The sequence below is a fragment of the Triturus cristatus genome, chromosome 11, assembly GCF_964204655.1.
Source record: "Triturus cristatus chromosome 11, aTriCri1.1, whole genome shotgun sequence".
Lineage (NCBI taxonomy): Eukaryota > Metazoa > Chordata > Amphibia > Caudata > Salamandridae > Triturus > Triturus cristatus.
This window is the reverse complement of record NC_140594.1, coordinates 855,622,031-855,636,549: the sequence shown is the minus strand read 5'-3', so window position 1 is coordinate 855,636,549 and position 14,519 is coordinate 855,622,031. Positions and strand designations below refer to the sequence as shown.

Here is a 14,519-nt window from a genome sequence, read left to right as displayed (position 1 = left end):
AGGGAAATTAGAGATCCCCTTGCAGGCGGGTACAGTCAGTGAATGCAACAGGCCTGCAAGGGAATGTCTGGGGCTCCTATGGACATTCTTTCCCCCCTCCAGAGGGCTGCTCTCAGGGGGCGCACTGACAGTGCACCACAGGGCACCTCATGACAGCTTCTTTGCTTCTGCACCCGCTTCTGTAATATGACGCGAACGTATAGGCAATGGAGGCGGGGAGAGTTTCCCCCTTAAGATAGCGTTGGTACTTTATGTGCGCCAGCGCTATTGGTATTACAGAAGGGGCCATACAAGCGTCTGCGGCCCTTTCTGTAATACTAAAGGTCCCTGGGGTGCGCAAAGCAGGTGCAAATGCCCATTGCACCCCCCAGGGCACTTTGTGTAATATGGCCCCAGGAAGATTGTAATCTCACCGTAGCACGTCATTGTAATTTTTTTTTGGGAAATATTTTTATTAACCGTCATTGTCATTTTAACAATTTGTGGGGTCCTAGGCAAGTAATATTTTGGGCTCCCTGTTCAAAATACCTTTGAAGAATTCAAGCCTGCATTAGGCCAAACAATATTATGCTTAAACTTTGACACAAAACTAGCTGAAATACACAGGCACTGGAAAGAGGAGTGCAGGGTGTGCTACTACATCCCCCAAATAACCATGTTGGGGTTCAGAATAAACAATAAAGAGGCCTTTAAATTTTTTGTCACATTTGCTGTGTGTTCAAAGACAGAGGTCAAATGGCAGGCAATGCCTTCTGACAAATTGCTGATACTTTTTTTTACTATGAAGCTTGGTGTTTACTACTGACTGCAAAGTGAAAGTATTTTGTAATGTGGAGTATATGATAATGTTGCTGGGGTAAAAGGAGTGTGAAAGGGAAGGACGTGGGATGTCACATATTTTTCTATCACTACAAAATGTAAATACTTGTAATGGAACTGTACAAATGTTTCAGAATATATCATCAAGGAAAGCACAAATGAGGCACGTAGTTTTTTTCCGTCATTTTAAAGTGTGCTGGCACAAAAAGTTCAATAGGGTCAAACAAATCAAGACACCTCACTTGTGTGATATGCAAATTATATTAGCTGAAACTCAATTTCAACACAATATGAGTGCGCCATAGAGGTTTGCCTCTAAAAGTGCTTGTCTGATATAAATTTTGTGACCATTTCAATAGGTAATTTCAATGCAAAATATACTCTCTGTAATTAAATGACAGTGCACTACCACACCATGCTTTAGTCATATAGTTTAAAAAATATGCTCCAAGACGAACCACGGTCTGCATTCTACACCCTTACCATTCTCCTGTTGAATGAGTGTAGCTCATTTGCTACCTTCTCTCATTTGTGTGACACTTGCATTTTTCACAATCTGACTTCAGTGATGCGACGTTGATGGCAGCATCTCCACATTGAATATTGTTCCATCACTAATGCTAAAGAAAGGAGAAATGACAGATGGATAGGGGTGCAAAGATAGAGCACCCTCAACAGCCTATGTTCAGAGTTCATGTGAGCTGATGGTATGGTATGAAAAAGCAGCAGTCAGATAAACATTGGCCACGTCAAAAGGAATTTACAACAGCATTGGCAGGAGACATGAACTGATAAATCTGAACTGTGCCCTGTAATTGCATATGGTAGAAAGTGTCCTGCTATCACATCATGCTCTACAAACGCAGGCAACACTAAAGTAATATTCGAGTAAAAGCAAAAACACCAACACTGAAGGGAACTATCTTGTGTGTGCATGTGCCTCTTGTGAAAGGGCTAAATGCACTTGCTCAAAGGGAAGTTAGACAGTGGCTGAAGTAGGCTGACCCATTGCCCATGCTGTAGTGGGCAGAAACAAAATGTGAATGAAATAGCAACAGACCAATGGATGAAGAGTGCTGGCTGAAAGCCCCTTTAAATAGCATATTTTACATACAATGCTAGTAAAATCGAAAGGTCTTGGCTAACGCCAGACCTAAATATCGAAAGGTTTTGGCTACGCCACACCCAACGTTACATTATTAGAAATAGAAGAAGAATTTGCCAAAAAATTATAGGAAAGCTCAATCGAAGGATTTCAGTTAGATGAGGAACAAATGTTTTCATTTATTTTCAATATCCGTTCTAAATGAATTATTTTTTCCATGCTCTTTTGGATAAAAAAAAATGGGGGGATCGGGCAGTTCTCCATTACAAGTAACGTGTAATAGATTTCAGGGATGTGTCTCTTCAGAGGTATGTGCCATCTTAAACCATGTCTTCCAGAAAACATTCAGTGCATGCATTGGAATCTGTACACATGTGACGTTCCCAAGATTCTGCCAAAGTTTCGTACTTTTAGGCATTTTCATCAGCTATGCTTGAACATGTCTAAATTGCTTGTTGCATTTGCTCATTCAATGTTTTACATGACATTTATGTTGTCTCTATTCTTTCACAGGTTTGCAGTTCTGACTCAACTCTCTGAAACATGAAAATATTCCGAAAGTTGATATATTGTTTCTTTGCTTTATGTCTTAGTCCGTGCTCCCCAGATCCCGGTAAGTCATTGACTCACACTAGCAGAAAGCATTTTCCTCACATCCCCTTGGGTTTAATGGATAGTCTAACAGCAGTAATGAATGGCCTGTGAATGTTTTTAGTGCAGTCTGTTGTTTGGTGTTAAATCGAGGCTTGGAAACGAACCTGATGGTCACTCAGGAATGTGTTGGATGCTTCCAGCTCAAAAGCTAGGCAGGACATTTTACAAACAGGACGGTTGAGGGTGGTTCTGGGGTGGATGCCAGCAGGAGGAATGTCCGTAGCAGGGGAAGACCATTCAAACACTAGAGGGATACATTTCACATACGTGCATATATCCAGGAGACTCTCGTGCTCACTGAGGTTTCTGAGACTTAGGGCCTCATTACGATGGTGGGGGGACCGCCACCATCAGGCCATCGGTGGCGGTCCCACCGCCATCAGGCCATGCAAGACCGCCGCCACATTAGGTTGGTGGGCGGATAGTCGGCGGGCAAAGAGACCATCCGGGCACTAATCCGAGCCCGTCGGACGGACTGTAATCCCTACAATGGTGGTGGTGCCTGCTCAGGCACGGCCATAGGTATTAAAATGTCACTTTCCACCGGCCTTTTCATGGCAGTTAACCCACCATGAAAAGGCAGGCCGAAAGTGACTTGTGGGCCCATAGTGGGCCCCTCTTTCCCCCCTGGACCTCAGCCATGGGCCTTGGGGGGCACCTATGATGCCCCCTAAACATCCCTGCACCATGTGGCAGACACCACATGATGCCTGCCACATAGTGCAGGGATGTTTAAAATGTGTTTTTTTCTATTGCAGCATGTGCTGCAGCCCGCAGTACACGCAGCAATACAAAAGATGCACATTGCAACCGCCTTGAAGGTGGTCGCATCCTAATAAGGTGGTCGGGTCAGCCGAATTGTGTCGATCGGTCCCATGACCTATGAGGTGTCAGGCAGAAGTGATTCCGCCCGACATCGTAATGAGGCCCTTTATACTGACCGCAATTGTAAGTGGCTCAGCGATGTAGCTGCTGACTTTTTCCTGAGTTCTTATTGCAAGTCAGTGCTGAAGTTAAAAACCAGGCAAAGGTTTCACAGTTGATTCTGTGTGGGGTTTTTTTCAAAGTGACTCAAGGCAGGTGAGGTCTTTGTGTGTGCCTGCCCAGTTACCTAAAGTGTTTTATCCCTGTCCTGCGTCCTTTACTTTGCTTGACCAATGGTTCAGTTGAACAAGGCTGCACTCAGTCTTCTGTGAGGTTTAATCATCATGTTGGATGGCTGGCATGGGTGACCCAAGTCAGCTATGACCTACCTGTCATTTGTTTGCCTTGTATTTTACCCCATTTTGGCAGTATCTTTATGAAAACAACAAGGGAAATGTAGATATAAGGCAGATATTGGATTAGCCTTTTAAACTATGAGTGGCTAAAAGGTGAGGGTTTAATGTGCAATACATGCATTATCACATTATAAATGAATGTATATATATGGTATTTCCATAGCGCAAACCTAGCCAGTAGGTAGTAGAGCACTGTACTGGGTCAAAGTCAAACTTAATACACAGAAAGCTGCAATTTCTAATCTGCTCATTACTGTCAAGTTGTGACATCTCTAGTCATCTGTAATAATGAAATGACACAGCTGCTCATAGGTAATAGGTTTTACAGTTGAGCTGTGATGTTAGAATACCTCCTACAAGAGCCAGCAGCCAAGGTGAAAGGCAGTCCACAGGACATCACAGTAGCTGCAGTTTATACAGCAAGAATTGTTTTTTCCTTCTTCTCACATGTTTTTCTAAAAAGAAAGAGTGATGAGAAGAATGGGGATCTTTATGGCAATTTCTTTATTCTTTGCATGCTATACATCACTGTAGGACTTTCAGAGCTGCAGCATTCATTGATCTCATTTGCACTAAAGTGACACTGGTATCATTTTACAACAAATTGCTATCTGCTTTTTTTGTGTTTCATTTCACACAATTTTTATTCTTCATGTTTTCAAAGACTCTATCTCTTTTATATGAAAGAGCAACTCGCCAAGAATTTAGGTGGATTGTGGGTAGGGTGATGGTATGACCATGTGCTATAAGGAATAAAGTACCACTTGCCACATACTATAAGAATATTGCAAGTCACCTCGGAGTTCCATGACCTTATAAAGTAACAAGGCCTTTGGCCTTATTCCTCTGTATTGTCACAGAACTCCTTGGTGACTTGTAATATTCTTATAATGTATGGGAGAAGTCACGAAAGGGAGCCACAGGAGCGGACTGAGGGTTTTACTTGTATAGTACCTCATGCAAACACTTGAGTGGAGGTAGAAGGATACTCCCAAACAGCCAAGAGCCTTAGGTGAGAGATGAATACACCACTTGGCTGAGTCAAGACATGATGGGCAAAATCTCAAACCAGTGGCTGAAAATGTTTAGGGAAAAAAAGCTAATTGGTGAAAGGGGCAAACCCAAAGTCCTCTCTAAGGGCCAGATGTACAAAGCTTTTTTCTGCTCGCAAACATCCCGATTTGTGGGTCGTTTGTGACCAGAAAAAAGTATTTTCTGCAGTGGCGTAGCATGAGGGGCGGTCAGCCCCGGGCAGCATGAGTTTTTGGGGCGGCGGTCTCCTCGCGCACTTAACTGCCGTCTTGGGGGGCAATGAGCAGAATCTCGCCAGCACCTCCTCCCACCTCCGAGCTTAAATGCGGCCGCGGGAGGCAAACACAGGGACCGTCACGGGGCTAGCCACGCCACTGATTTTCTGATGTACCAAACCCTATTTGCGATCCGGAAATCTATTGCTGAATTGCAAATAGGGTGTGCGATTCAGTGTAAGGAAGGGGCATGATTCGCAGCGGTATGTAAGAATCTTTTCTGACCAAAATGCGGTTGCAAAACATGTGCATTTTACTACCAACTTCAAGTTGGTGGTAACCCTTTGCAAATGGGAAGGGGTCCCAAAGGGACCCCTTTCCCTTTGTGAATGGTAGCAGGCAGTGGTCTTGCTTCGTACAAAAACCGACCGCAGCGCACATGGAACGCCTCCCTAACGCAGAGTAAGGCAACGCAGACATTTGGGCTGCCTTGCCTTTCTCCCTATTTATGAGGCCATTCAAAGCCACGCAAAGAGGCTTTGCGTCACTGCATAAATATGATATTGTGAATTGCGATGCTGGAACGTCACAAAAAGTGACGCTGCAGCAGCGCAAGGGACTCATCAATATGCCCCACAGTGTCTTGCAGACTTATCAGGTACCTTTGCCTGTCTATAAGAAAGATTCACATTTTAACCACTCATCTAAACAAGGGAAGGAACACATGTACCGTTATCCCTGATACTTTACTGAGTAGCGAAAACACTGGAGCCAGTATGTTGATGGATACATACGGCGATGAAGACGTGCAGAATAATGGGAGGGCCCAAAATCAGACTTCCCTACCACAGCCACAAGCTTTCAATCCTTGAGTACTTCCATATGTAGAACCAGTATTTGTAAGCAAAGCTTACATTTTGAGGCTACACCTTTCGGCCATGTGCACTGTCAGTGAGAAGTTTGTGCTGTATCACTTCTCATTTTGGCAGTCAGCTCCCCCAGATAATATATATCTCAGTCTGAGTGGCAGGGAAGAGTCTAATTTGCATGGCATTATCTTGCAGCTGACTAACCTGACTGGAATCACACTTAAAAGCGGGAAATGCAAGCTAGTAAAGAATACAGCTTTATTAAGATTTATCACTTAACCTATTACCACACAATTGCAGAATCTCGCTAAGCGCAGAATAGAGGATTTTATGCTTTTCCTTATGTGCAAACTCAGATTGATAGGTATGATGGGTTAGCAGTTTCAGAATTAGTAATGGTAATTACTGGTCCAGGTTGTGCTGAAATGTTGTATGACACTATATCACCAAATAAGTCTCAAAAACATGAATATTGTGATCCTATACTTAGACAGTAAACTCACAAGTATCGAAGACAAAACTTTTGTGGATAAAATATAAAAATTACAACTATCATCTACACATTAAAACCAAGGAAATATAACAACAATTATAAAAACCAAAATATCGAAATCTGGAAAATCAACACAATGCTACATTAAATTATTAATAAATATATATTACGTATATGCAGATGTAAAAAGAAGTCAAAATAAAATTCATATACATTAAATAAAGAATGAAAACACTACTGTGAGCCTTATTACGACTTTGGCGGTTCTCCTGCAGCACTGCCACCGCTGTGCTGACAGGAGGACCACCAAGCCTGTGGTGAACATGCCTGCCAGATCTGAGTTGAATCCAGGGCAGGCGGTGTTGCGGCGGTTTCACAGGACCAGCTGTGTTAGGCTCATAGGGGAGCCTTATCAGCAGACCGCTGCTGTGACAGTGCCTGCAGCATGTTCCTGCACGGTGTGGCATGCACCATGTCGTGCATGCCACACTGTGCGGGAACGGGGGTGCAATTCCAGGGGGGGGCACATGTTCCTCCTGCATGCAACCCCAGGCCCAGAAGCAGCAGGGGGCCCCCTTAGTTGCATGTCTCCCATCCTTTTCGTGGTGGGCTCTCTGCCATGAAATGGGCGGTCAAAATGCAACTCTGAATATGTTCAGCAGTGCCACAGCGGCACCACCAGCATATCCCTGCCCCTTACCGCTCCCCCACCGCCATGGGATCCTGGATCCCGGTTATGGCGGCAGTCCTGTTGCGGTCCGACTGCCACACTCTAAATACGGTGGGCAGACCCACAGTGGTGGTGGTGGTCAGACCGCCACTGCGAGTATGGCGGTCCTAGGACTGCCGTACTTGTAATAAGGCCCTTAGTGTTTAAATAAATTGTCCCAAAAAATCAAACAAGTCTCAAACCAACCCATCAAATTAAACTTAAAAACAGATAAATTTAGTTTTCCAATTAACAAACAGTCTAAAAAGGCAACAAAAGTGCACAGCAAAATGCTTCCTGAAAAAGAATCACAGCAGAACAGCAACACTATGCCAGATTGCAAAGTCTCAAAAGAAGACTGAGATTTCAACAAACTCCTAAATACTACAAAGTAAGTTGACTGCAAATTAACAAAATTAATAAAAAATAAAGCAATGCTAAATGTTCCCAAAAACATTTGCATCCTCCACAAAAAGGAAAAACAGGAAAAGAAAATATAGACAAAGATGCTATCTTACTTGAAATACAAAAAGGCCACCTCGAAAGTAAGTTTTGTAACCAAAGCACAAAACTCAAATTAAACAAAAAATAACCCTTTCATCTATTTAACCAAATTAATTAAAACACGCAAAACCCTTATTAACTTTTACATAAAAAAATAAACAAACACAACTAACAATTTATTCCTCTCATCATACTAAAACCAAAAAAAACGGCAAAAACAGCACAGAACAAACCTGCAAAGCAAAACACAGCAAATAAATTAAAGAAAAGACAGCACCCAGAACATTAGTTAAATTGTGCCCCTGCAATGTAATAATGTTTTAATAAAAATAACATCACATAGTTTTTTTAAAAAAAATAATGTACATTTTCTATACTCTAAAACCTGCAGGTAAAATGTCAGAAACAACAAAATACATTAAATCCCAAAATGGGAGGCTGTTATTAAGGAGGTTGGTATTAAATTATAAAGGACATACTTATAGTAAGGAGTGCACCACCAGTGAGAAAACACACTGGAAATGCAAATGAAATAGTTTAAAGCACTAGGAAATATAACTATCCCCACAATATTACTGAATTATGAGTCAAATATTTTACAGCACACTAAACAGGCCAGTACCAACTCACAAGAGGCAGCAGGAATAATACTTAAAAATATTATACCAAACATTCCTGAACAAACAACAGGCCAACTCCCTAAAAAGAATAATTGCCATAACACGTAGAGCCACAGAAACACCAGTAACACATAAAAAATAGAAAGACATAGACATAACCAAACACTTAATAATCACATATAAAAATACACCTTTTTTATTATATGACAACCTCAATAACGATAAAGAAATAATCATATATGCAACTAATAACTATTTACTATCCTTAACGCAACAACAGCACTTTTAACTGTGTCTTCCACTATTCAGTCAAATATACATAATACATGGCCAATATCAAAATACAAATCTCCCATTCATGCCTGCACTATTACTTGCAACTTATAATGAAATGTTAACACATATAAAACAACACACTAACAACTATATTTCACAAAAATATAATTATAGATTTTGGGCAAGCAATGATTTTGAACATACTTAGAATCTACCCACATTCAGGGATGCTACTATCATGTTACCCAGAGCATATGGTGGCACCTACAGAAATCTGTCCTGAGCTTAGGACATGCAACTAACATTGAATTTACACATGAAATCAAAAAGCATATATCCCTGCAACAGTCAATAAACACTGTGATATGTTATGTTAAAAAAATATATAGAGCGCACACCTGTCCTAAGGTGTCTTGGTACTAGCACAGCTTGTACACAACTGGAAGAGTCGTAAATACACTTAATTATTTTAAAAAACACGTTTTTAGGAGCTTTCTAAAGGTAAGCAGGGAAGGGGCAACGCCCATGTTGGAGGCAAGGAGGTTCCAGTATTTTGTGGCTCCGGTTACAAAACTACTTCCTACCCATTTTGCGCTCTTAAATCTAGAGGACCCGACTTTCATTGCTCCTCTAGAGCGTAAATTCCTGCTAGGTTCATAATATTTGAATGCTTGTTTTAGAAACTCAGGGCCACTATCATGCAGACTTTGTCGGTTATACAAAGCTTCTTCAATTTAATGCGGTTTCTGGCTGTCAGCCAGTAAAGCCTACTGATTGCCTGCTTGACTGATTGAAATTTGGGGGATACCCAGAAGCAACCTGGCTGCTACATTTTGCAAAATCTGCGGTTTATTAAGGTGTTGTTCTTGTAGATTCAAGAACAACACGTTGCAGTAATCAATTTTGGATAAAACTAAGGTTTTAATTACTGTTTCTTTGACATCTGGTGGAATGAATGGGAGGATTTTCTTAATTAGCCTCAGAGTATTAAATGAGGAAGAGACTACAGAGTTGATTTGACTACCGAAATTCCACCTGTCATTAATTACCATGCCTAAGATTTTAGCCTTCGTAACTGCAGTTGGTAGTGGTCCCTTTCCAGTAGCCAGCTGGTGGGAGTCCAGAGTTGGGGATTGTTCCCAAAAAGAGTAACCTTGGTCTTACCCAAGTTTAACTTTAGGCAATGATTGCCCATCCAGACTCTGACAGCCTGCATGCAATCATGGAACTGAGAATCTATATTGTTGACGTTGTTAAGAGTCACAATTTGCATGTCGTCTGCATAGGAAGTGAGGGACAATCCAAAGGATTGAATCAATGAAACCAGTTAATTTACATTATAGGTTGTACAATGTGAGGCTAAGTAAGGACCCGTGCGGGACCCCACATGGGAGAGAGAAAGGTTCAGAAGTGTATCTGCCGAATACAACCGTATATTCTCTTCCTTTCAAGAGCGAGTTCAGCAGTGCAAGAGACTTCTTTTTTATACCTAATGCCTCAAGGTGATCAATCAAAACAGAAGGAGGACAGTAGTGAAGACACTGACAGATCAAGGAGAATAAGGGCCACAGTGTCTCACTTGTCTAGAGCCGCCCTTATTTCCTCAGTGGCTTTGATCAGAGAAGTCTCGGTGCTCTGTCCAGGTCTAAACCTAAACTGCGTTGCGTCTAGTAGATGGTTGCCCTGAGTAGATTGAGCAAAATGTAGATTTATCGGTTTCTCTGTAATTTGTGCAGGAAATGGTAATCTAGAAATGGGATGATAATTGGCAGGATTTCCTAGGTTAAGACTCTGCTTCTTCAGGAGAGGAAGCATTGAGGCCTTTTTCCAGGTTGATGGGAAATGACCAGACACAAACATGGAATTGAACATGCTAGTTAAATTTAAAGCTATGCGCTCCGGGATCAATTTTACTACTGAAGGCGGACATGGGTCAAAAAGGAGACCCTGATTTGGTGGATATGCTAATTGAATTCCCCTATCACCAACATGAAACAAAACCAGCTTCACTAACGTTTTATTTTGAGAATACTTGGGTTTGTTGCCTGCACCAAACAGCCCACATTTGCAAACCCAAGTATCACATTCCATGATTAAATGTTTATAACAGCAAAATGTCCTAGGACGCAAAGACAAATAACACAGTGGAAGGGTGGAATAATTAGTTCCAAGGAGCACTTGGAAGGGGTCTACCAAATTCAAGAAATGCTTACAAATAAAACATAGCTACCAGGAGCTTAGAATAGAACACTTCCTAACCCAACTCAAACCAAAAATCTCCAAATAAACTAAACAAATGCATGAATGTATAGCATTCAAATTAATACTCTTTACTAATAACCCAGGCCTACTATATCTAGAGTCAATAGCAAGAACACTGCTTTTAAAAATACACACTAAACAAAACAAAAACCTCCCTAAAGCAAAACATATATACTTGATAAATACATTTTTATTTTGTTAATTTGTTTTATTAAACATTGAGTTGTCTCCTAAAGGTCAGCAGATCTTCGGTCTGTCGCAGGTAGAGGGGGAGGGTGTTCCAGATCTTGGCCGCGCGATGGGAGAAGGATCTGCCTCTGGAAGTTATACCGCACATTCAGTACATGCCTACATCGTTGTGTTGCATCTTGCATTAGTGGTAAACATTACATGTTAATCCCATCCTGATTTGTCTGTAAAGTGTTTTTGCTCATATTTTGGGGGTATTACATCATAGTGATTTTCTATAAGGTTTTGGCTCGCTGGGTTCCACAACTTCACATTCGCCTCCATCTAGCTCTGTACAAAGTATAGTTACTCCTTTAGCTCTGCTGTAGGTCGGTATCTCTATTCTTACTGCTGGTTCCCTCATTTCCCCGTAATGTCCCGCCTCTTTGAAGTGGCTGGTGTGGTGTCTAGAGTAGAGAGGAGGTAAGCCTTCTGGGGTTCCCATATATCTTTTGGCTTAGACATGGGCGGGAGTAATTCTGCATAGGTGAGAGCTTGCTCCTGCCATGTTATGACATCTAGGAGCCAATCTTTGAATTTAGGGGCTCTGCCTCTCCCCCATTAGCAAGCAACTTTTAATTTCATTATCAGAAATCCCAGTGCTAAGAATTTCTTGTGTGCGATTTCGACTTCTTCAGTGTCTCCCAATATGGCTGTAATCGGGGTAGTCTGGAGTGGGGAACACACCATCTGTACCATTGCTGCGAACACGTGTTGCCAATAATCAATGATGGCAGAGCACTCCCATGCTACGTGTAGGAAACCTGCCCCTCCCATCCACACCGCACACACTTGTCGTTATCGCTTAGGTGGAGCTTGTATAGCCTGGCCGATGTTTAATACAGTGGATGTAGGAATTTATAATGTATCATACTAAGCCTACTATTGGCTGAGATGTACCCTATCTGTTTGCAGCAATATTCCCATTGCTTGTCCGATATTGGTGTACCCAGCTCCTCCTCCCATGCTGTTTGCGATGATAACTGGGGTATTTTGATAGCTTTTTGTGTATTGTGGTATATACGCGAGGTCACATGTTGGGGTGGTTCTTATTAAAGTATATCATGTAATGGTGGGAGAGTCTGAGGCTCTTGTGGGAACTCTGGGGTGATAGCGCAAACGCTTTGTCTGAGTCTGACGAACATAAATAGCTTCGTCGCGGTGGGGTTATTGTCACTGAAAAACTGTTCTTTTGTTAAAAACTTCCCATCTACGTAGATATCCCCCCACGTCTTCATCTGGACTTTATCTAAGACTTGTCTACATAGCCTTTCTTAAGTGACCTGGATGTCAGTCTGGTACTCTATAGGCAGGCAAGGGGAGTATGGCATCTGCATATCTAGTCTGGTGGCTACTTTCCTCCATGTAGTATTGGTGCATGATACCGTTGCATGATACCGTAGCAGGGTCGGCTTCTCGCTGTTTTTGCAGTGTGGAGATAAATCCTGATAAGGGGGTGGGCTCCATATATACCATTTCGACTGCTAAATGTGACATGAAAGAGGGTGGATGGAACCAAAACACCGCATAATGTGCTTGTGCGCAGTGATAGTATTGTTCGAGATCGGGTATTTCGAATCCCCCTTACGAATATGAGAGAGTAAGTACTTCCCACTTAAGTCTTGGTTATATAATCTGTTAGGGTGTCTAAGATCTTGCCATAGTTTGTGCGCATCAGTTCACTTCTGTCTCTTAAAATCTTAATCCCTGAGCATTTGACTTCCGTCTCATTCCCTTCCAGGGGGTAGTCCAGAGCATAGGGTGTGACCTTATTGGTGAGGGGGAATATGCTTGATTTTCTCCAATTAATATTTATACCTGAATTGTCCCCAAATGTAGTAATTTCTCTTAATAATGGATTCAAATTTTGTTGTGGGTCTTTGACATATAAGGTTATATCATCTGCATATAGCGATATGAGGATGTGGCTGGTGGGATACGCTAATGCCCGCTCTTCATGGTGCTGTCTCAATTTTGCTGCTAGCGGTTTGATTGCTAGAGCGAATAATATTAGAGATAACGGGGGGCAGCCTTGCCTCGTTCCCCTTGTGATTGCACACGTGGAAGAATGGGACCCATTAAGGAGGACGGTAGCCAGGGACGGTATAGGAGTTCTATACACTTAAGGAAGCCAGGGGGCATCCCCATGTGTCGGAGGATTCCAATGAGGTAGTCCCATTCTATGGAATCAAATACCTTGGTGGCATCAAGAAATGTTGCCACCTCTGCAGGGTCTGGGTCTATGTCTTGAACAACCGAGAACAGTGTTCAGAGGTTGTGCGACGTCGCTCTTCCTGGGATGAACCAAGCCTGATCAGGCAACATCAATCTGTCCATTAACAGATTTAGCCTATTTGATAGGGTCTTGACGAGGATTTTAGTGTCACAATTAATTAGCAAAAGCGGTCTATAAGGCTCATAATATTCTGCTGGCTTGCATGGTTTGAGCAACGAGGTTATCATGGCTTTTCTCATTGTCAATGGAAGTATACCATCCTCACCTGCCTCGTCGAACACCTTTTTTTAGAATGGGAACTAGTTGTGTGGCATAGGTTTAGTGAAACTCTACAGGCAGCCCATCTGACCCCGGAGCCTGCCCTGAATTCATTTGCATGATGGCTGCTGTGATTTCGTCCTCTTCGAGGTCTGCGGCTAAAAACTCTCTTTGGGAGTCCCGAGCCACGCTAGTGCAGTGTCCTTAAGATTTTGTGGGAGGTTTAGGGGTTGTGTCCTTTGTGAGGTATACAGGGCAGGGTAATATGTCATGAATATATGTTTTAGATCAGTGGCATTACTATGGATAGTTCCCTGGGGATAATGCAGCTCGGTGACATTGTTAGAAAACCTGGGTTGTCTGATGTAGTCAGCGATGGCCTTCCCTGGGTGGCTTCCCTCGCCATACATTCTCGCTCTGTGGTATTTACTCTTGAATTTACATTCCCTTTCCGCTGTGTCTTTGTAGTCTGTTCGTTTTTCTCGTAGGGTAGCCGTCGTACTTCCCTCCATGAGTAGCTTGGTCATTTCCTGTTCTAGCTCTTTTATCTCAGTCTCTAGCTTGTTGAGCTGTGCTCGGATATACCTTAATATACCCCCTCCTTTCGTGTTACAGAGCCCCTTCATAGTAACCTTAAATGCTTCCCACACATTGGTGATTTTTGGGACAGTATCAATATTGTGCTCAAAGAAGTCTTGTATTTCTTGTTCTTTCTCATCTTTAAAGACTGCATCCAGCAGGACGGTTGGGTAATATCGCCACTTGTTATATGGCGGCTCACAGGCTGGAATGGAGAGTGTGATTTTCACCGGGGAGTAGTCGGAATATGTCCTTGCTAGGTGTTCAATCTGCTCTACCCAGTGTCCCATTCCCCTTGAGATTATCAGGTAGCAAGTCTAGACCAAGTTGAGTGCACTGCGGAGTGATGCGTGCCTTCTTTGGCATTGGGGTGCGATTGT

The 14,519-nt window shown here is 42.5% G+C and overlaps 1 protein-coding gene across 1 annotated transcript in view; it reads left to right on the top strand.

Annotated features, from left to right (window-relative positions):
- LOC146785538 (coagulation factor X-like) overlaps positions 1-14,519 on the top strand; it is a 214,879-nt gene that overhangs the window by 51,990 nt on the left and 148,370 nt on the right. The window contains exon 2 of the mRNA XM_085634669.1: positions 2,438-2,537. Within this exon, the coding sequence (XP_085490795.1) occupies positions 2,468-2,537 (70 nt within the window). The 5' untranslated portion in view covers positions 2,438-2,467. The remainder of the gene's footprint in view (positions 1-2,437; positions 2,538-14,519) is intronic.